Here is a 24,107-nt window from a genome sequence, read left to right as displayed (position 1 = left end):
TACGTGAACTCATGTCCTATCTAGGTTGCAGTCTACAAACACGGTTACTTATAACTCGGCGGATGGGTTATGATGACGTCACAAGTTGGCACGAGCTCTTTCGACCAGTCATTAATTTAATCGCCACCAGCCGCGGTAGGCAAGATGTGAAGGTTTAACGTATAGTCACGGGGTCTCTCTTGACCAAGTAGAGAATTTTTTCTTATCGGATGCCGGATTTTTATCCTGACGTAAACTCGAATGCTGTCGCATTAGTATATCACCAATCGAATAAAAGATGATATCTGCAATCACTTTGCCAGCATTTACCCCGAAAGTGAACAAACAACTTTGAAACAGGAAAGGAGAAACTCCGGTGCATGTGACCGGCTGACATACAAAACCTTGCAAACTATTTATGTAACAATGCGGTACGCGTTACGAAACAAAATTTTCAAAATTTTTCGTAGCGTAGAAAAACTCCTAAACTGGCGTACAATATAATGGGCCTAGAAAATGAACTACCAATTCGACAGCCGCAGTAAAATGACAGTGAAAAATTGTAATGACAAGGTATGTTCGCACCCAAAACTTTTAAGAAGGCGGCTTCAGAGGAAACCGATTTGACGTCATACCGGTTAGAGCTTACCATCTAATTCCCGTACACAACTTCCGCTCGGCGGCGTGTTGCGAAATTTGGCATTAGCAATATATTTTTTTTTGCGAATAGAGGGCATGTTCTCCTTCCAGTAGGAATTTTTGTTGTTTTGCTGAGTTAATGTGTAGCTGTGACCTGCGCGGGGAGGCTACAAAAGAAAAAACAAAGACCTTCGGGATAAAAGAGGACATCATGATGGCAAATGCATGAGCAGCCACCTGCGAAAGGCTTACAACCGCAGCCTTTTAGACGGCGTCAGGTACCACCAGCCGCCCAGGATTGGAGAGCAGCTTCATGACCTTACTCCTTTCGGGAACACTGGTTGCTCCACTTTCTGGCGCGGCTGACAACCTTCGTGACGTGTGCTTAAAGACCATGCATGAAAGAGAGAACGAAGATTCCCTTGAAAGCCACTGAACAAAACGATGCAGTGCTCACCCATATATTTTCATGGAGTTTGTTAAAAAAAAAAGGAATATATTGGGGTCGCTTATGTGAACTACGTGTGAGAAAGAGCACCATATGGTTTGAATCTCTGGTATGTGAACAGCAGAACGTCAACTGAACTAAAAGATCGCATACAAAAAATTAATAGCCCCTTGCTTATTCACAGCACAGACTGCTCGAGTTTCGATTGAGCTATCTCCGGAAAGTTTTTCGAAACGCGAGGTGTCAACAAATTTTTATTACATCGCATTCCCTTGATGTCTCTCCGCCATTTGACATTTGACATCATAAGCGACGGCAAACAACAGCTTTTCATGCGCTCCTCGCTATTGATGCTGCTACAGTTATCTCCGCAAGGTGTGCTGTCATCCCTATACAGGTGGCTTCCTCTATAGCTGCATGTACCTCATGGAATGAAAACTGGCAGAGCGAAAAGCATGGTGGATAATTAACCTGGTTCTGTATGCGCTCGACGGCACGCCGCAATTCCTGTGGGGGTATCGTGTATGCCAGACTTTTATTGGTAAAAGTGGGAGTAAACACGTTCACTTGCGTCGAGTGCTATATTGCTCCGTGATTGGGACTGTAGGCAGTACCAACCGAGGCTGGCGCAGAACCTGAAGTGCTTATTTGGCGAACGTGTGCAATAAAACAAAAAGAAGCTGAGCTCAGCAGCGGCGACATGAGCAAGCATAATAGGCGCTCGTCGAAGATCAAAACAGTGATTGCAGTTCGCAGCGCTCGTGTGTAAAGGCAACACCGTACTTTACAGGTAAAGGGGCTAAAACCATCGAAAAACGAGTTGAACAATTTAGAAATATTCGTTTAGTTTTGTTTATTAGTTTATTAGGGTTTATCGTCCCGAAGCGACTCAGGCTATGAGGGACGCCGTAGTGAAGAGCTCCGGAAATTTCGACCACCTGGGGTTCCTTAACGCGCACTGACATCGCCCCGCACACGGGCCTCTAGAATTTTGCCTCCATCAAAATTGGGCCGCCGCAGCAGGGATCGAACCCGCTTCTTTAGGGTAGAGAGATTCGTGCGTGACGATGAGTGCTCTAGAGAACTATGGTGGTGTCTCGCGTAGCCAGCGAGGTGATAAAGCACTGTACAAGGGGCGTTAAACATGGAATAATAAAAACACCTGTATGACACTGGTAAAGGGAAAGTACAGACAAGTTAGGTTGGCTTATATGTTTTTTTTTAAATGTGCGGAAAAAAAGCAGGCTACTTTGCCTAGAAACGAAGTTTATCATCGCCACAGGCAAAGCTCGTTAGCATCAATTCTTCTATTGTATCTGGATCTTTGAAACTAGATCACACTGTCATCCACTTCTAGTCACCGACTGCTGAACCCGTGACAGTCTCGATGCCGTCATTTACATCGCCACAAGCCGTTTTCACAAGCAAAGCTCGTTAGCATCAATTCTTCTATTGTATCGGCATCTTCGAAACTAGATCACACGGCCATCCGCTACTAGTCACCGACTGCTGAACCTGTAATAGTCTCGATGTCGTCATTTACGTCCATGCACAGTGTGGTGAAAGAAATGTTCCGTCTTCTACTCCAAATTTAACAGAAATAAATGCGTACTTTGCTGCTGAATGAACACTAAGTTAACAAAGCCAGAAAAATGCAAGCAATTGAATTTTACTGAAACCAAGAATATGGCAGAGTTGACATCACTGCCCCTTCTAACACTAAGCAATGCTTCCCATTGAATATCTCTAAAATCGTTCACATGCTCCCCCATACTGCCGCTATAAATCAGTGTACAGTGCACTAGCGTATGCGAGGACAATGACAAACTGGAGGAGCATAGGTGGATCGTAAGACGCGTCGTTTTTGAGGTGACAACGAGTTTCCTCATCAGTGTTGCGTAACAATGTCTACGAATTGTCTCACTCTTACTGGCAATGTTCGTGCACGAGGTAGAAGCGAAAAAAAAAAGAACAGGATTATTACCAGGGACTTACTGACCAAAATTTTCGTCTGCAAAGCCACACCCTTGCGACTTGTTCCACACATGATAATATACTTGCTCTTCAAATCTGGACTTGCCTGATTTTTAAACTCCAGTATCTTCACGAAAACGGCTTTCGGAAGCACAATATGTAGCCAGGGAACTGAAGCAAGAAGGAGGCTAACAAAGGGGGTTCATCTTAAGTTAAGGACAACGCAGCGAGCTATGGAAAGAAAAAAAATATTACCGACGATTACGTTACTTCCTAATGCGAAATTTGAGCGCAGCTAATAAGCTGTTTCACCTTTTCGATAGATTGAGGCAAAGAAATCGAGCAACACATGTATGCGCTATCACAGAATTTTTTTTTTTATTTTTCACACGTATTCCTTTAACAAAGACTCCACTAACAGTTCTTGACAGTCATGAAGGAAGCTTTGTGGTCGGAGAAATAGACTGATATATGTTCGACTTGGTACACCAATGCTTGATTCTCAAAGACGAGATCTATACAAGTGCCTCGCGAGGTTGTCACAGCCGTGGGATGCGTTACGAGCGAGAGGAACGGGATGTTCTCCCGCATAAGTGTTAGGAAATTGCTGTTTGTCTTTATGTCAACATTAAAGTCCCCCACTACTAACATCGGTGTGGATCGATGGACAGTTAATGCGAGTTGCAGGAAGTGCACGACGTCTTTCGTGAGTGCGGTAGGGGCGAAGTAGGCAGCTACTACCAGCAAGCCGTTGGGCAACTTTGCGGCGCACAGTTCGCCAACTTCATGTGACGTGCCAAACATTTCGACTGATATTGCAGAGAGACCTGTGCGCAAGTAGATAGCGACTCCCGCCGCTCTGTTGTGGTCTCTGCGAGCACCACAGCAGTATAGGAAATCTATGATTTCGAGAGGCTCTTCGGGATCCATCCAGGTTTCAGCAAAGCAAAGTACAGAGGAATGGCGCAGAATGTGATCGTGGTGTACGTCCTTGGCATGTGCGGCAAGGGAGCGTACGTTAAGAATGTGGTTGTGAATGATGAATCAAGTGCTGCCAGCGAATGACGCGTCCATTGGCTGTCTGCGTGTGTTACTGATGTGTGGTTAACATGTTAAGCTTCGCCTGGAAGAGTGGAACGCGACAGCGTCTTGCAACGCTGCCAGGGAGTCCACAGAACGCCATCGCCAATTCGGCTGTACGCCTTGCTGGACGGTAAATTTATTTTTGAGGAAAGGAAATGCATCTCTCGCGCATATCTGGGTGGACACCTGCACCTCGCCGTAAGGGAAAGGGGGAAGATGGGAGTGAACGAAGACGCCGTATTAGGTAGACGCGCCTTTGTTCATTCCAAACCATTCAGCTGGCATTACGGAGTGGCTAGCGTGCTCGTATCGCACTCCGGAGACCCTGGTTCGATTCCCCAACTCGACCAATTTCGTTCTCGGTTTTATTGATTTATGCGGTCTAACTAGAAAGGCTAATTAGGCTATTTCATATTTATATTCTTGTATTTCTTTCCATCGTGTTCTGTCATTAACCTGTCAATTGTTGGAACTGTCTAGGATGTTCGACACAACGTATATGAAACGAGCAACGTCTTACTGAGTGGGGAAGTGCGTGGTGGTGGAGGGAACGCGGCTTCGTATTTATCGGTTAGAGCGGTGGGGTGTGTTACGCTCCAGTACCTGTCCGAATTGCCCGCTCCCGGAATCTAATCGCCACGCTACAGTCACCTGTGTTGTAGCGCGTGTCTTTTGGCGCGCGGTTCATGCGGGATTTCGTGGGCAGGGCATTTCGTGCTTCGTCTCCCGCGGCCGCTTCCCCAGCGGCCGTTTTGCTCGCCTGTTAATAGTTACAGGTCTTTTTAGTTTATGGCGCAGTCGATGCGTCGCGGTCGCTAGTGGCTTTCGACGCCGCGCTGTGTGGCCAATTCTCGGCCGTCTCCGACGGGAGCTGATTAGTTTTTTGTCCGAGGAACTGTTTTTCTTGGGTGAGGAAGAGTTTCTCCGACAATGGTCATGCCCATTTATTTCTGTTAATAACGGTCGTCTTGTCTTGGTTTTTAGGCCAAACTGGCGCTAAGGTCTCCTTTTCAATGTTTCAATGACTAATTATCGACTTTTCGCTCTTCTGTCAATCGGTATATGTGCATCCTTCATTTACATTGCCCATTCCTGTTAGTTACTTAGAAATGTTTACGGTACCTGTTTAATTGGCTCACCTTACATGCTTAATGTCATGTGTTTTTGTTAATGTGAATGTATCGTGTAACCTTGGCATGTGTACATATGTAAATAAATTTTTTCTAAACACCGTATTTATCTGTTTTTTTCAGCCGCGTCTCCTTCCGCGGACGCTGTTGTCGCTGCGGCGCGCGTCTTTTCTTTTCTTCTGACCTCTTCATTCTCCTCTATATTAATTAGGCTGATTGATTAATTAAGCAATTGACTAAACTCAGTCCAACTTAGTTGCAGCATCACTATACGATCCCTGTGATTGGTTGCATGGTTACTAGCCAAAGTACAATTGGCCCCATTTGAAATTCGCGCACTGTGACGTCACGAGCATTTCGACCAATTGAAAAGCGTGACATTGGGGGCGGAGCTGGTTACGAGGCCGACGCCGTCGACGACGCGAAACCCAGGAACGGACGCCAAAGAGCTGCGCTCTAAAATGATAGGTGTAACATCAAGAGATCGGAAGCGGGCGGAGTGGGTGAGAGAACAAACGCGGGTTAATGACATCGTAGTGGAAATCAAGATGAAATGGGCTTGGGCAGGGCATGTAATGCGAAGGCAAGATAACCGCTGGTCCTTAATGGTAACGGAGTGGATTCCAAGAAAAGGCAAACGTAGCAGGGGGCGACAGAAAGTTAGGTGGGCGGATGAGATTAAGAAATTTGCGGGAATACGGTGGCCGCAACTGGCGAAGGACAGGGTTAATTGGAGAGTCATGGGAGAGGCCTTTGCCCTGCAGTGGGCGTGTTATGATGATGATGATGACACTCAGGCCTACGTGAAAGTTTGTATTGAAAGTTTAGAGGAGGTCACATTCCTACAGTACACCATATGGCAAGGTTATCCTGGCATGCGTGTGTTCCGAAACACTCTTCTGCAAGATTCTTGCTCAGTACTCTTAATAGCGCATGCAGAGTAGCAACGACTGGCTCAAGCCTACTCCTGGCGAGAAGCACCTTTCCATCTGGCAGCGTTGCACATCGGCTGGTTAAACTACCTCTGGCAACGCCCCAAAATGATCATAACTATTGTGTGTCACTCCACCCCTTTGCTGAAGTCCTACAGGCTAGAACAATCGATTTTGTCTAAACTCTTCAAAGAATTAAGCAAGGACGAAGAAATAACCTTAGGAAGGATGCAAACCGACACCTTTCACACCTCCAAATCACACACACTGGGTATCCAGAACATTGGAGACTGCAATATTGGTACTGTGGAGAAATCGCGGACCTCTACCACGTGCTATGGGGCTGCCAGAAAAACAAGACCATACCTCGCATCATTTCCCCAGCCGCCCCTAACCAGTGGAAGGCCATTCAGCTCAACGAAGGCCCTCAGGACCAGAAGTTGGGCGCATACAAAACCACCGCAACGCCTTCGACAAATGGAAACCTGAAATAGGGGTCCAAGCACGAGGTTCATTCTCAATTTGGTCAATAAACGTTTTCATAACAGCAACAACAACAACTGGTTCTCTTTCTTTTCTGGCGGCGGAAATAGAAGAAACGCCATTTTGAACAGCTGCGTCTCGTATTGGAGGAGTTAAGTGTAGATAGCCGCCACCTTGCATGCGTAATTTAGCGAGTTGAGTTGAAACTTTGGAAGGGAGTATACCTTCGAATACACGCGGGGGAGGATAATTCATCAACGAGAGGGGTCGTGGAATACAACGGCTTGTGAGGTTCCAGTACGGACGTACAGTGCAACACAAACGGCTGAAATGTTTATCAATTGATTGAGAGGTTTACGATGATGACTACCCACTGTAATTATTTCCATATGGCCGCATAACGGGCATGCAAAAAGAACTCCGATGTGCTTCTCATTTACTGCGTTAAAAACTCCAAAAACTCTCATTTAGACACACTTTATTGCAATAACAACTTTGGTCACGGCATGGATGACAAGCACGGAATGCCTCGGCGAGACATCAGTTTTTTTTTGCGTTGGCACAGATTGTTCGTTCACAGCACACTAAGAAGCACCCATAAGACTTCTAGTTCACTTCTGGAACATCGGTGAAAGGTACTGTGTCATGTGCGGTTTAACTCCTCAAAGCTGCCGTTGAGCTAAGGAGACGCCTTAGTGGAAGGCTCAGGATTATTTCTTCGACCTGGGGTTGTTCAACTTGCGCAGATAACGCAGAGAACAGTGGCGGTTTTATGTTTCCCTTCCGTCGAATTGTGGAAGCCAGAACAAGGACTCGATCCCGCGACCTAAAGCTAGGCCACCGAATGCTATAACCACTGAGCCCCTGTGGAGGGTGAAACTTCGATACGATGTCTCCCATTTGTGCACCGTTTTCCATTAGCGCCAATCTCAAGCGACAAAGTTCTATATCAAGTTAGCCTGTATAATTATATTTCCACTTTAATGATAAACATGTTACTTATAAACTACTACCACCAGCAAGTGTGAGAAATGAAAGGATGGTACTCCTCACCCAAAACGCCACCATCACGTGCCGGTCTACACTTTTAGATGCTGTAACCCCCTGCATATAAATGCAATAGCTTGTATTTGTTATTGATGAATATATTAACCTAGCCTTTGGGTAATACACCCTGAAGGTGAATAAATTGAAGTCACCCACAAGGTCACTCATGTGGGTGACGGTGGACAAGCAATAAATAAATATTGTCGAAACTGGGATTCGAACCCTGGCCACTGCACGAGAGCACTATGGTATCGCCCCAGCCTATATCACATCTCGCGTTAATTTGAAGCACATTCTCGCGCTGTGGATTCTACCTCTACATCTTCATCCACTACTATCAAACTAATATCGTCGCCAAGCGTGCGGTGGACCCAGCAAAGCGAAAGCATGGGATAACCAGGCGAAACGCATGCTTTCGTACGTTTACTCGGTTTAAATACGTTAAAACGCTGCCACTTATTTGTTCAATATAATAGAAAAACAAGGATCACGCGCTGGAATATCAAGGCAACCCTTAAATAACTGCTATTAAAGAAGAGATAAGAAGTTACAATAAATGAATGCAGAAATAGTTTTAGTTCACAAAAAGAACGAAATCAATAACTAAACCCGGCAAATCGAACGGAGCATTCTCATGACATACAATGTCACGAGCAACGTCATGAGTTAGAATAGGAGCGTCGAAAGAACAATTTAAACTTTTACTGCCAATTGCACAACAGAATTTAAGCGTCTTCTGGGGTTTAAAATTTGCACAGTGGTCCAACCACCTAATCACGCTGTAAAGAAAAATCGAAGAAACCAACTTTGTCGACAATATGTCTGAAGGCTTGGTTTTTCACTATGCGTCGGTGCCAGGTAGAGGTAGCACTTTTTTGTTGGCCTTGTTCATTTTTGCTCCATACAAGAAAAAATCGCATCTACAGCGCTATGTTGGGACCAAAGTGTTTTCGCGTTTCAAAGGAATAAACTGCAGTAACGCGGCAGGCTTACTGCAAAAACAAAGAAAGTACGCAGCGCACGATACAGTGAGCACGATGTCACAAGAAGCTTTAATTTTATGGGATGAAATAGAGGCTACCCATCGACCACTGAGGAATTTTTTTTTTCAACGTGGTATTTATTACACGAGGTTATGTATGCACAGGAAAGCGCTATATACATAATAATTACCAAGCACTTGCTTTGGCAGAAAACATCATGCTCCAACTAGGGGACATTTGAGACCCGATTTTTTCAGAATGATCGCAGGAGTTGATTGAGCTAGGGCGTATGTGCGGGCCACAAGCAATTGTTTTTACGAAAGCTCGCATAATTGAAGATAAATGCAAACTTTATGGCACTATACAGTGAATAAAGCTTCATGACACACTGACATCAAAAATTAAGCGCTTTGTGCTTAATGAGATTATAAATTATCACGAATTTACTTCCTAATATGAAACACTTCCTCCTGAGTTGCTACATGGCAAATCGTTCAAGAAGGCCGTCGTCACCAACGGTCTTATCCATATGCATAGCTCAGGTAATTAGGTTATGCTAAGTTTACGTGGACGGTGGCGAAAATAAAGCAAAATTTAATCACACAGGCATACTTAATAACCCTCTGAAGAATGAAACTTATGCATTCCTATACTTCACGTGTTTGGCCCGAGGCAGTCCTAACTGGGTGTCGCCGCGGTGGCTCAGTGGTTACGGCACTCGGCTGCTGACCCGAAGGACGCGGGCTCGATCCCGGCCGCGGCGGCCAAATTTCGATGGAGGCGAAATTCTAGTGGCCCGTGTACTGTGCGATGTCAGTGCACATTAAAGAACCCCAGGTGGTCGAAATTTCCGGAGCCCTCCACTACGGCGTCTCTCATAGTCTGAGTCGCTTTGGGACGTTAAACCCCAATAAACCAAACCAAACCAAACTTAACTGGGTGTGGAACTAGAACAAAAATGAATGCACTCCGACACGCATTGTTATGGAATTATTAGGAAAGAAGAATATTGTTCTGTGCCCTCCCGTCACAAGAGCTTCTGGAATGAAGTGCATTGTAAGTATTGCACTGTAGTGTACAATACTCGGTGAAGCAAATGGACGGCTTTCATTCAAAGGCCAACAGCGCAACGACGCAGACAAAGTAGAAGAAAACACAGGACAGCGCTTGTCCTGTGTTTTCTTCTACTTTGTTTGCGTCGTTGCGCTGTTGACCTTAATATGTACCACCAGCTTGCCCGTTTGGCTATAGCGTTGAATTTCATTCAGACTCTCACCTCGAATATGGACGTCACTCGAAGGTCGTAAAGCAGCGGCACAAACACGTGCGTAGCCAGCGGAATGAAAAGCAAAGGCGTTACTCCGCACCAAATGACATGCCATCCGTACGCATAGAAGTGCGCCGGAAAGCCGACGAGGCCCGTCGAAGAGTACAGCGATGCCACTGCAGAAGCCGCTAGGGGAAGCATCTTTATAGCTCGGCTGCCTAGGAAAACCTCCGCCTTAGTGGCGGCAACTCCGGGAGAAGAAACTCTCTTCCTCAAAGAGTAACATAAACCGAACACGAGGTTTACCACAACGAGAACCGCAAAGATTACGTATTCGAGTATTCGAACCATTGTGGAGGGCTTTCTTGGGAATGACTTTCTCAGCTATGCTTTTCATCTACCTTATAGCGCCTGCTCGTTAAAAATAGGGCACACACTCGCAGCAGGCAGGTGACTAGCCTGAAGCGATGGACTGACGAAGTGTCCACAGCACTCTGAGCGCTGTCGTGCATTCCGTAAGCATCTGGAATTGATAGAGCGCCAGCTGTGAGCCCTAAATTGATCGAAATGCTATTTTGTCTGAAGCACACAGGAATCCGGGCCTGATCGATAACTCTAAATTTTCCGTGTAGACAGAGAGTTATTCGATTTTTCCCGTGGTTCATATGGCGTGGGTGGTCTAAATTATTGCCCTGCCCTTTTTTGTTGACGGCGCAAGGTGGCATTTCGACAGATGGAGCTTAAATACGCTAAGTGATGGGGATAGGCAAGTGTAGATAAGCACAATGTCGCTTTTTAATATATGAAGCACTGGGTAGATACTTGAAAAATTCAGGGGCACTTTGGCTCTCTAAAGAGCTGCAAGGCGAACGCCTTTCCTGGCGCACTGTTTGGCATTGACTGCGAGACTGTTTTGTGCTGTACCAGTGCTTTATTTGACTACACACTTTGACTACACACTACAACTACACACGTTAACTGCCGACTTTGACTGCTTCTCTAGCACGACTCTCTCTCTCTGCTTCGATGAGCTTGGTGGTATCCATGGCTCTGTTCGCAGTCATGAGGTATGTAATGTGGTCCCTCACGGACGCCTTACGCCCCCTGTCGAAGCGGACCACTATTTTTTTAGTAGTCGTGTGCTCCAAAAGGGGGCTGCGCCCTGTGACGTCCTAACTATTTCGACCAACCGAAAAGCGTGACACCTCTGCTGACAACCTTCTGTCGACAACAATGAGGCATTAAAGGCTTTCGCCTTAATACCTTCAGCAACTTAATGTTGTGTATCATCCTAGTATAATTCTATGCCATCTGTTCCGTACAGCTTCCTCTACTTTATGTGCTGTGTTCTTTTTTGTTCCTACGCAAGCAGTATGCTTCTTGGCACATGAAAGATAAGCAAACACGAATAACTCGGCGAATGAAACGGAGAGTCATTCACCGACGTGAGTCTGCACGTGACTTCGTAGCGCTTTCATATCGATATATCGCTCACTTTTCCTAGCCGGATGCTGCTGTCGAAACTATTCACTATTTCCCGTGAAGAGAAGTGTCGCAAACCGCCTCCTAAAACCCAGCAAACATGAGCGGGCAACCCCGACGTTCTGACATATTCCGACGTGATCCTAGGAGCACTTACCCAGAGGCTCATGGCCTTGATGACCGCATTCACTTTCTTCGGAGGTGTACGGACCTTTGCAAACGTGATAATGGGACGGTGATGAAGAGAAAGGCGATGATGCAGATGAAGACGAAGAAATATATTTAAAAAAATATATAGAGGCAACCTAAGTCACACAAGTAAAATAACACAGGCATATATAGACCTCAACTTAAATAAAGCGGTCTGACGCAGAGGTGACACTTGCCAACCTTAGGTATTGTTTAAGAACGTGCTCAGCACGGAGTCTCTACCTAGGCTGCTTTCAAATGGTTTCGCTCCACGTTTTAAGGGTTCCGATAATAAAGCAGTTGCGGCGGCCATTCCCGGTGACCCGCCCCAGGCTTCCATAAACGAACAAAATTCTTACGCAAACCCTGAGGGTTGGGCAATACCTCGAAGCCAGATCCAAAAAAACAGACAAGCAAACAAAACAGGAAAATATTCGAACCCTTTTCCACCACCCGCACACACTGGGCATTGAAGCATACATTAGTTTTCAGCCAGTCCTACGCCGTTGTCAGCGTGTTTGCAGACGTGAGACCTCCGGGGCCAGACACGTTAGCTAAACTTTTTCTTTGGCGCCAACGGCCGCGATGTGGGAAGGCGCCGTGAGGCGATGGGGTCGCTATTCGTCTGACAAGGGAGACGCTGCGAGAATTCCACAAAAGAAAGGGAGAACAGGTCCTTTGCGACAAAGACGAATTCCAAGAGCCACCCTTTCGGCGATGTAACGCATAATGCGCACTCCTCTCCTGGTCTCACGCGACAGAACCTCCGCCGTAGCATCGCCGGGACATCGGTAGTAGTTACTTGAGCTGCTCGTTCTCTCCTTTCTTGGATCTGATGGCGCACCTGCTTTTACTAAGCAGTGAAGATTCCCCAGTTTTAGCGGCGCCGATAAGTCGATATTTACATCAGTATGTCCACTCGGGGGGAGGGCTGAGTGCGCCTTCGTGGCCCGAGCTGTTAAAGAAGTTTCAAGAGAGCTCTGCGCAATCCGGTGGTGTCCATCCCCTTCACAACAGTGTAATAAAGAAAAACAAACGAGGCTTTAACTGAGCGCCGGAATTACACCCTAAGAAGCGGATAAAAAGGCGGGCTGAGCCCCGTAAAGTCAGTGTGCTTTGCGGCGATCTACTCTCTGGAATACCTCTCGCGGAACCGATCGTCTGTGGTCCATGGTTCGTGACAATGCCAACTTCCTAGCCGTCGACTCCGTTCGCCTCCTATAGCGTCCGCGACGTGGGAGAACTTTCCTTGTCTTGGGTATACTCCTGAACTTTTAATTACCGCTCCCTTGCTCTTCATCGCTTGTGCCTGTGCATATATCGTCGCTATCTATCTTTATCCAGCTGCAGTGTAGCATTTTGGTTGTTAGTTATTATTCCTGCGTATTAAGTGCTAGTTGTTTGAGCATTTGTGCAGGGAAAGACGTTTGACAAAGTTGCTGGAGTTGCGTACGTTCCCTGGCAAGTTTCCTGGTAGGGGGAGAGGACTTAATGGAGATAGGCCGAGAGGGCCCGAAGCTGTGAGGTGGTGAAGTTGACAATGGGGCGCAGCGAAGCACCCTCATAGTTTTTCAGCGCAACGGCACACAGCCAAAGAACAGAAGCAGAAAGAGAAGAAGGACGAACACAGCGCTGTGTTCGTCCTTCTTCTCTTCCTGCTTCTGTTCTTTGGCTGTTGCGCAGAAAAATTATGAGTGTAAATCGAGAATACCAACTAGCCCAAGAACTAACTCTACTGAAGCACCCTCTTTGCGAATTTCTTGGAGACTGAAAAAGACCGGTGCCAAAGCATTGCAGCATATCAGGTGCAATGGAGGCGTTTTTATTCAGGGTAACGCTTGATGATGGCAGCCAAAAGTTGATACATTCTTTTCTGCAGTTGCAAAGTCGGATTCTTTCTGAATTCTTCGTAGGGTGGGCCGTCGAGAAGTGTTTTGACTTTTTGTTCGCAATCCTGCCGGTTGGGGACCATCGTTCAACCTCCTTTGTCTGGCGGGAGGATGACGAAGTTTTTATCCTTACGAAGTTCTCGGGGAGATTCCTCTGCTAGAATGTGAATTCACAACTTTTCTTTCTCCGTATTTTTTGTATTGTACAAATTCTAGCTCTGCGTTCCAAATTTTTAGATTTAATTCTACTCCATTCCCTGTACATGAGTGCGTTTGTATCCGCTATGCACCCTGGCCAATCCCCCGCCGTGGGTATGTGCCATTCAGCCCGAGGACATCATCATCATCATCATCATCAGTTCTCGGGGAGCGGATATCTCTCTTTGAAAGGTTCTTCGGCTGGTGGCTGGGTAGCCTGGACAGGACACCGATTGTTTTTAGACGGACTTCTTCGCGGGAAGAAGGTTCAACACGCTTCATACCGCCATTCATGACTGTCACCAGTTGTGCGAAAGGCGTATTTGTTGACGTGGTGTCGGCCACAGCTTCTTTTGAAGATAGTGACCTGAATTAGAAGCTGGTGACAGAGCTCGAGACGTCAACAGGCTACGTATTTGCGTTGTTTTTCCCGTTTCGCAACTTGCATAGTTTAACTACGTTCGATGAATTTCGTCTTTCTGCAATGGCAAGAAACACTTTCGGCGAACCCGCTCAGCAAGCCAGACACATCCGCTAGTCGATGTTCAAGTGGCCGTCGCAAAAAGAACAGGTTCAGCTCCTTCCCCCAATTATCTACCCAGGAACCGTCTTATTACTTCAGTTACTGAGATGGTAGATTTCCGTTTTATTTATTTAAAAAAAATTGGACTCTCTTCATCTTCAACTTTTTCCTGTGGAATGTTATGTGAAGACTTCCGTCACTACTTCCGAGATTGTTCCGTTGCTGCTTCTTTAATTTCTGGTTTAAAATCTCTTTGCTCATCGACATTACTGCAACTATCTACCCCTCCCTTCTCCGAGACCCTGCTGCTTGTGCTCTTCTCCTTGAAATGCTTCACCTCATAAGTAACACCGTTCCTTATTATTTACGCTGATTTCTATCCTTCCTCTCATTTCTCTTCTCCAAGCTCTGCACAGAGGAGGGATCCGTGCTCCTTTGTGTGGTATAGACGCTATAGTAGTGGCTGGCCTGTATACTGTGCTTTGACTCTGTGACTGTGACTGTGCCCTTAGCTGTCTTGTGACTTTAGTTTTGTCTTGTTTTGTTTTGAGTATGTTTCTACTTACCCAATTTTCGTTGCGGCCGACACTCTGTGCTTTGTCTTGATTGTTACTTAGACCATGACTATACTATAACTTCAGTTTTCTCATTTTTTTTATTTATTTCGCGGACTGCACGCTTTTCTTTGTCTGTCTGCCTGCGACTGTGACTTTCAGTGTGATGTGCATTTTGCTTCCTCTCGTTTTGAGTTTTTATTTTTTACTCCTCTGACTTTCCCTTTAAGTTGTTTTTTTTTTCGTTGGAGCATTTACCTCTTTTTCATTTGTCTTCAATTGGCGTTAAGCCTGGGAAAGCGTTGCTGGTCCGGGCACCCTCTCTCTCTTTCTTTCATGTTTCTTTTCTTGCCTTTTCTGAGAGGAGCAACACAAGGGTAAAAAGGATGTCGTGACACTCACGCATCCTTGCCTTCCCCAGTTGTCGTTCAGCTTCGGCGGCAATATTCTTGCCTTCCTGTGTGTCGATTAGGCGCCTTCAAGCGAACACGTTGTGAAACGAGACATTGTGAAAACGGTAAAACGCAGGTGGCTCTTGTATGCGGCCACATTGCGGGAGCTAGACACACTGCACTGCGTTTGTCCAGCTGTGCTATCTGCTTGCCGAAGTCTTGGCTTAATGGAAGAGCACTGCGAACGGCAGCTTCTCTTGATCGAGCTCCTGCTTTTTCGAAATAATTTGTGCTTCTGTGGCCTTCAAGGCAACTTCGCCGTCCCAGGCGATGGCGGATGACCCGCCGCCTCTGCTGCCTTCTGTGGTTAGCAGTGTGAACCGCACAGATCAACCTGGATGCAGTATGGATCTCCCCTCAGAGCTCCCGGGGTCGTCTAGTTTCTCCGACTCGGATGACATGGAGTTCGACGGTGGCTACACCGAGATTGTGAGTCGGCGCCTGAAGAGGAAGCTTTCCAAAACCCCGACTGAGTGTGGGCCCAGTGTGCGTACGAAGCGGGCTAACAAGTCCATTGTGACCACGAAGGTGCCTAACCAACACAGTGTGAGCAAGAAAACAGCTAACGAGGCCAATGTAAGTGAGCAATCTCTCACTTACACAATTTCATACATGCCTGTTGAGGATTTAGAGAATCTCAACTCCATCAACCGGCAGACTTTGACTCTTCATAGCGATATAATAGCGCAGATTAAGACAGGACACACGAAGAAGACACGAACAACACGAGCGCTAACTTCCAACAAAATTTTTATTACACACATGCAACATATTTAACACCAAAACCACGTCATCACCTGTGCTATCAGTAACGTTGTCTGAGAAATGATAGCTCCTTATCCGATAAAAAGATAGAAGGAGTGCTTATACATGTCTCTCTCGAAGAATTTATCTTCTCTGCTTCAATTATTAACCGCGTAAGCATGTCCCTACTTTTTGCAAGGACAGCAGTTTTCTCAAAAAATGGTTTGCATGCTTTTGATTCGCATAAATGAATATGATCAACAAGTGATTTCTCTTTGCCGTTCTTGATGTCGCGTGCGTGTTCCATTAATCGTTGATTGAGGCATCTCCCCGTCTGGCCGATGTAATGGACCCCGCATGATAACGGTATTTTATACACGACACCTTCAATGCATGGCACGTACGGCTTCTGATGACGAGTTGTGCATCCACGTGTTCTGTTGCTGTTGCTTTTCCCAATCTTGCACAACGAGGCAAGTTTTTTTGGCGCCGAAAATACGACAGTTGCGTTTGCCCGCTGTCCAATCCTTTTAAGATTATGAGAAATCTTGTGCAGATATGGCAATACAATAAAGCGCTTCCTTTCACCGTGCATCGGGGCCTGTTGACATTTATCTTCATTCAGTTTTCTTAAAAGCTTCTCGGCAACAGACACCTGGACATCGGTGGGGTACCCAGCATCAGTCAGCCTTTTAGTCTGCTCCTTAAAACTTTCATCCATCCTGTGCGTACAAGATTTTCTCAGGGAGTTCTGAAAACACATGTTGACGATGGCTCTTTTTACGAGTTTGGAGTGTGCAGAATGATAAGGTAATACATGCTTGTTACTACGAGGCTGGTAGGTCCAGCAAATGTGATTAGGATGAAAGGTGAAGTTGAGATCTAAAAACCTGATAGAATCATTTACTGGAAATTCAGTGGTCAAAACAAGTGGGTCAAGATTGGGAAAAGCAACAGCAACAGAACACGTGGATGCACAACTCGTCATCAGAAGCCGTACGTGCCATGCATTGAAGGTGTCGTGTATAAAATACCGTTATCATGCGGGGTCCATTACATCGGCCAGACGGGGAGATGCCTCAATCAACGATTAATGGAACACGCACGCGACATCAAGAACGGCAAAGAGAAATCACTTGTTGATCATATTCATTTATGCGAATCAAAAGCATGCAAACCATTTTTTGAGAAAACTGCTGTCCTTGCAAAAAGTAGGGACATGCTTACGCGGTTAATAATTGAAGCAGAGAAGATAAATTCTTCGAGAGAGACATGTATAAGCACTCCTTCTATCTTTTTATCGGATAAGGAGCTATCATTTCTCAGACAACGTTACTGATAGCACAGGTGATGACGTGGTTTTGGTGTTAAATATGTTGCATGTGTGTAATAAAAATTTTGTTGGAAGTTAGCGCTCGTGTTGTTCGTGTCTTCTTCGTGTGTCCTGTCTTAATCTGCGCTATTATATCGCTATGATCATGCACCAACAAGCCCAAAAAGCTACGCTTTTGACTCTTCTTCTTGAACGACTGGTTCCGGGCCAAGTCAAAGAAGTGCGTATTAATGCAAGAAGGAATATCCTCTGTTGATGTCTCTAGCCGGGCCACCCTGGAGAAGTTGAAGACCGTGTCTGTCCTTGGCAACATACGAGTCCGCTCGTTCTTCGCTCATGGACTTAACACCACTGCTGGTGTGATTTCTGACGTGGACATAGAGATCAACGATATGGACTTGGTGCAACTGCTATCAAGTTCTGTTCGCATAACTGACATCCATCGTTTCGGCCAATCACGATGTGTCAAACTAGTGTTTGAGGGTACTACTTTACCATCCCATGTGAAAGTGGGTTTTGTGAGGCACCCAGTGCGTCCTTATGTGCCCCGACCGGTGCAGTGCCGAAAATGCCAGAAGATTGGACATGTAAGTGCTGCGTGTACGAGCACGAAAGCATGTCTGCGTTGTGGTGGCGTGCACGAGGGACCTACATGTACGATTGAGCCTCCAGTTTGTGCCTACTGCAAAGGTCCTCATGAGGCAACGTCTAGGGAATGTCCGAAGGTGAAAACAGAGATGAAGATCTTGAAGAAAATGGTGAGAGACCATTCTACTCACCGAGAAGCAGCAATCGCGGTACGTCGCTCCAGGAGGAGGACACGAAACCGGCAGAAGAAATTGAGCTCAGTAAATGAAGTGCCAATACATCAGGAGGACCGAGACCGCTCTGCCACGCAGAAGCCACCGCCTCCAGCTCCGCAAGAGCCAAGACTGTCAACCACCCAGGAGGACTCCGCAAAGTGGCCACCTCTACCATCGCGTACTGTAAGCTCTGTGACACGTCCGCCTGTGCGTCCGCCGGATGTGTCTACAACAGATGACCAATTCAGGGCGATGCTGAAACAGCTGATAGGCACCTTACGGCTGATAATTGCTGGAGTGGACACGCCAATTGCTAAGGCTGCTGTCCAAATTTTAGACGCTATTGAACCGGTGCTTGCCACCCTTTAATAGCAGTAAAAAATTATGGCTCTACCGTCGTCAGCACCCTCACTACAGGAGAGAATCTCTCGATCGGCAGTATTACAATGGAATGCTCGAGGTCTGCGAGGCCGCCTAGCAGATTTCAGGCAGAGGATTTTGAAGTACCGATTTCCAGTGCTTGTAATATGTGAGCCTAAAATCACATCTCCTTTTCGACTGTCCGGTTATGAAAGTTTCCTCTCTAAAGCGGCTGGGCATTTGAGCAAGGTACTACTATGCGTCCGTCGTGACCTCACTTACGTTCGGCATCAAATTCCTGGGGGCAGTAGCAACGAGTATGTAGCAATCACTGTGACTTTGAATGGGCTCACAATCTCTATTATAGGTGGCTACATACCACCAAGGGGTCGATTTGATGCCCTACGACTACAATCGCTACTCGACAGCGTTTCGGAGCCCCATATAATAGTAGGGGATTTCAATGCGCATCACCACGGCTGGGGAAGCGCCGTTACGAACGTTCGAGGACGGGATATCGCCACGTTCATGGACAATGCAGGTCTTGTTTTGCTCAATGATGGCACGCCGACATTTCTACGCGGGACTACCTACAGCAGCTGCCTGGACCTTGCATTTGTATCCAGGCGCCTCTCATCGTTCGCAACGTGGTGTGCTGATATTGAAACTTATGGAAGTGACCACATACCAACGTATGTGCAGCTACGGTGGTTTCACCGTCTTCCAAATGCCAAAATACGTTGCACCGACTGGAGTGCTTTCCGCATTGTTCTAGAAAAAACCTGGGGGAACCTCGCTGATCCAACAGATGTGGAACAGCGTATTATTTCGGCCATGCAAGATGCAACGCGCAACATCTCAGAGGCCAATTCCACAGCTCCAGTGGATGTGATCTACGCGCAGCTTCGGGCGATTCGTCGGCGCGCAGAAAGAAAATACCGGAGGACAAAGGATGTCTCGTATCTCCGGGCCTCTCGACATGCCCAGAAGCAAATACAGCGCTATTTGGAGAACCTAGGCAAACAACGGTGGCGGTCATTTTGCAGCAGATTGGATCCCCGCAAACCACTCTCCAAAATCGGGCACGTCGTTCGAGCCCTGCCGACATTTCCCCAGCAGAAACACCCTTTCCGTGCATTGGCACTTTATGAAAGACGGCAAGAACTAGAGGTGGCGGAGGATTTCTGCTCGAGAATTGCCGGAAGCGCTTCTTCACATCGGCAGCATCGATGTGCTCCCTCCACGATGGACGATCGACTGGACATCCCCTTCACAATTCAAGAACTGAAAGCAGCTGTTTCTGCTTGTACGCATCCTTCGTCCCCAGGACCTGATGGAATAACATACAATGCGCTTCGTCATTTAGGCCCACAGGTAATGGAAGCCCTCTTAACATTGTTCAACCACTCTTGGGCCTCTGCCACTGTTCCACAGCAGTGGAAAAGAACCCGCATTTTGGCCTTGCTCAAACCAGGGAAATCGCCACTCGATTTAACATCCTACAGACCAGTAGCTCTGGCAAGTTGTATTGGCAAGACGATGGAGCGTATGGTGCTAACCCGTCCAGAATGGTTCCTTGAAAAACGTGGACTATACCCTTCCACAATGACGGGTCTCCGCAAAGGCCGGTCTGCCATCGACAGTGTAATTGATCTCGTGTCAACGGTAGAACGTGAAAAACGCCGTCACAGGTTGACTGCTGCTCTTTTCCTCAACATCAAGGGCGCATTCGATAATGTTCAGCATGATGCAGTACTAAATGCACTCGATGAATGTGGTATAGGCGGACGTCTACACAATTGGATTGCAAGCTATTTGACAAACCGGACAGTCTACATGGAGACTCTTGAAGGAGACACAGCAGATCATCATGTTGCTTGTGGTGTTCCTCAGGGAGGAGTGCTCAGTCCGACGTTGTTCAATCTCGTGCTCATTGGCCTTTTCAAACAACTACCGAAGACTGTTTCGATATCCGCCTACGCAGATGATATTTGCATATGGACATCAAGTGTCACGCGTCCCCAAGTGCAAGCAAGATTGCAGCGTTCGGTTTCCATTACGTCTGCGTACTTGCGCCGTCAGGGGCTTGAACTTTCGCCAACTAAAAGCGTAACATTGGCTTTCACACGCAAGTTAATGGCGTGGTATCCGGTCACAATCGACGGGCAAATTGTTCCACACGTAACACATCACAAATTCTTAGGTGTTACGATAGACCGTGACCTGTCCTGGACGAAGCACATTTCTGTGCTCAAGAAAAAGCTCGACAGCTTTGCAAGCATTGTGCGGTGTATGGCAGGAAAATGTTGGGGTCCCTCTGAGCGATCTTTACTACACGTGTACCAGGCGCTGGTAGTCGGTCTTCTCAGATACAGTGCACCCGTTCTCTCGGGGGTCAGACTATCAGGCCTGCGTGTGGTTGAAAGCACGCAGGCTCGTGCTTTAAGAGTATGCTTGGGTTTGCCATGTAAAACTTCTACATGGGGCACATTTTATGAGGCCCGCGCCTGCCCAGCACGAATTTATTTTCAACAGGAGCCACTTCGTGTGCATTTGCGGCATCTGACCAGGCATCGTCATCACCCCCTGACCAACATTAGTGCGGTGCGTCCAGATGCAGCCTTTTCCAGAGCCCTTTGGATGCAGCGCAATGCGGTGCCTTCGAACTACGCGCCACACCAAATTGCGGAGGTGCCACTTTGGGCAGTACCAAAACCATCTATACGGACAACAATCCCAGGGATAACAAAGAAGACGCACATTCCAACAGTCGGACTGAAACAGCTGGCGCTGTCATACATTACATCTATGTATACTAACACCCAGCATGTTTTCGTGGACGGATCCGTGACGACCACTCCTTCAGCTGCAGCGGTGATAGTGCCAGGAAATGCCTCATGTCACCGTTTCAGGCTCATGCACAAAACGTCCTCTACGGCAACCGAATTGGCAGCCATACGAGAAGCCGTCCTTTATATTGGTCACCAGCCAGCGCAGCAATGGACTATATTCTGCGACTCGAGAATTCGAGATCGGCATAGCAGGTCGTACAAACTTATCTAAAACCAAGGGCATGCGAGCAGCTGGTTCAACAGATTGTGCTTTTGTTAGCCGAAGCTTTCCACTGCAGCCGTATCATAAAGTTTCAATGGATACCGAGCCATTGCGGCATAGCGGGAAACGAGCGTGCTGACGCCGAGGCTCGGATGGCACATACTGATGGTGCTTTCATTAAGATAGCCTTTTCTAGATCAGACATTGGAGCCTTGTTGGCGCATTTAATGCAAGCGGCAATGCAGTCGCACTGGCATGATTCGAGTCATCAACAGGACCGCGTCTGTAAGCTTGACGCTGGCTCACGATTACATTTGCCATCTATGGTGGTGCGACGTCATGGGACTTTACTCCACCGGCTACGGCTTGGCGTTGCCTACACCAAACACTTTCTTCACAAGATCGGCATCGAAAGTAACCCAAATTGCGCACAGTGCCACACTCCAGAGACTATTGGACACCTTCTTTGCGAGTGCCCGAACAATACTGCTGCAAGAAGAACATTGGAGGGGACCGTGAAACAACTGGACTCTCGCCCTCTCTCTGAGGAAACTCTTTTGGGCGCCAGGACGAGACGTTCTGATTGGTGGCGTGTGATAAAGGCCCTGCTCAACTTTTTGTGTGAAGCAGGCCTGGATACTCGTCTGTGACTGCCTGTGCACAACCTACATGGTTAATGACATGTGTCGGTGTTTGTGTTGCAGACACCAGTTTTATGAGTTTTATGTGCGTCTACTAACCGCGATGCGAGTGCCAGCCAGTGTGGTGTGAGTGTGTGTGTGTGTAGACACCACCCGTGAAACTCATTGTATTATGCCATCATCAGCCTTCATTCGCACTTTCCTTTTCCTCCTCTTCCCTTTCCCCTGTGTGGAGTAGCAGGCCAGGGCCATGTTACCACCGGCCGACCTCTCCACCTTTCCCGCATTAAAATTCCTCTCTCTCTCTCTCTCGTGGCTTAATGATCTCAACGAGAACATATTCGATGGGAGTCCGTCTGGTTGGGTTTGAAATGAAAGTTCAGAAATTCTCCCACCAACCAAAATTAGAGATCACTGCGCCGACCCCCATTGGGAGAATTCGAAAGCATTGATGTCTCCTCGGCACTCGTCGCCTCTCTTTGTCTCTGTTTATCATTTTCTTTTTGTTTTTATGAAACTGCGGAATTAGCGTAATTTTTTATCGTTTAATTAAACAGCGATTTATTTTCTCTGATTACACCTTCTTTTATCTCAATCAATGATTTGGGTTTTTCAATATTTCGCCGTGGTTGCTTTCCCGTCCACTTAGTATATCTCCGTCCAGCCTATTCTGCCATCCAATGTTTTTTTTTTATAATAAATGACTAATTAATCTATGTGAATGAAACTTTTTTGTTACAATAATTATAACTCTTCAAATACATTCCAGTTCATTCCAAACTTTATCTTTACTCTTTTGCCCATCTTCGCACTATTTTACCGCCCCTGGCTGCTTTCCCATCCACTCGCTCTATCGACGTCCGAGGTGTTTCGACGTTTTTTCGACATTTTTGGCTCTAATTAAGTAATCATCCTATCGGCATCATTTTTTTTTTGCGCAGCATTCTCACTCCTCACATCATCCTTTTTCGATTACATCCCCTGGTTTGATGCTGTCTCTTCTGGGAACGTCACAACTGCTGCGGGTACGTTTTGGCGACACGACCCCACTGACATAGCCTAAAAATGCTTCCGCATTAATAATTTATTTTCAGCCCAACGTTTCGGGACCACGTCGGTCCCTTCGTCAGGGGTGACTGAGGGTCGAGCAAACAGCAGCGGGGAGCAGTTTTCGCGTTCACTTTATCTTGCTAGGAAGACCATTAACATACGCGGAGGGGAGTGTTCATGGAGTCCTGTCTACCGTCGCCTCGCAAAGGTGACGATAAGCACACTAGGTGACGCCTCTTGAACAAGTTACGTTCCACAGCTAGCACGCTCACTACAATTAAGGTGATTCTGTGGTCGGCGGACTCGCAGTGCTTGGCGAGGGGGTTACATCCAGAGTTCATGGACCGCACGTAGTTTTTGCGTAGCCTGATTCTCTGATTGTGGCTTTTCGTTCGCCAGCACTAACGCTTCCAACCTCGAAAAAACCTGTTGCCTGTTTAAGTGTCTCATGCCAGCTAGACAGGCCGAAATAAAACAAATGTGGCAAGACTGCGAAGCCTCTGTGTTTCGGCCTCGGGGCGACGCGAACAGGTGAGCTTCGCTGGTCGCGACTATGCTACTATGCTGTCGCTATTCTAGATCGCGACTCTGCTATCGCCTCAGCCGATCACCCCTAGTGTTTAACTGCTGCTCTCTCACGCTGTGCACGACCCGTGAAAAAGTGATCTTCGTTTCCTCTTTCCCTCTTCTATCTCACCCTCCATTCTACTTCCCACGTGCAGGGAAGCATACGGGGCGTCGCCTGGTTAATCTCCCGGCCTTTCCGTTCATCTTTCTCTATCTCTCTCATGCTGTGCATTATATGTCGCCGTCTTCATCAATTTTCATTCGTGTGGAACGGATCCAGAACACACCGATATCGCAGTGCTC

The 24,107-nt window shown here is 47.0% G+C and overlaps 1 protein-coding gene across 1 annotated transcript in view; it reads right to left on the bottom strand.

The window, feature by feature from the left end:
• Positions 1-10,316, bottom strand: part of LOC149347421 (sodium-coupled monocarboxylate transporter 2-like) — an 82,795-nt gene extending 72,479 nt beyond the window's left edge. Inside the window, exon 1 of the mRNA XM_089541579.1 lies at positions 9,975-10,316. Coding sequence (XP_089397705.1) covers positions 9,975-10,316 — 342 coding nt within the window. The remainder of the gene's footprint in view (positions 1-9,974) is intronic.
• Positions 10,317-24,107: the final 13,791 nt, after the last annotated feature.

The sequence above is a fragment of the Amblyomma mixtum genome, chromosome 4 (assembly GCF_055824585.1).
Source record: "Amblyomma mixtum isolate Tamu chromosome 4, ASM5582458v1, whole genome shotgun sequence".
NCBI lineage: Eukaryota > Metazoa > Arthropoda > Arachnida > Ixodida > Ixodidae > Amblyomma > Amblyomma mixtum.
The sequence above is the reverse complement of the archived record's forward strand: the minus strand, read 5'-3'. Positions and strand labels throughout refer to the sequence as shown.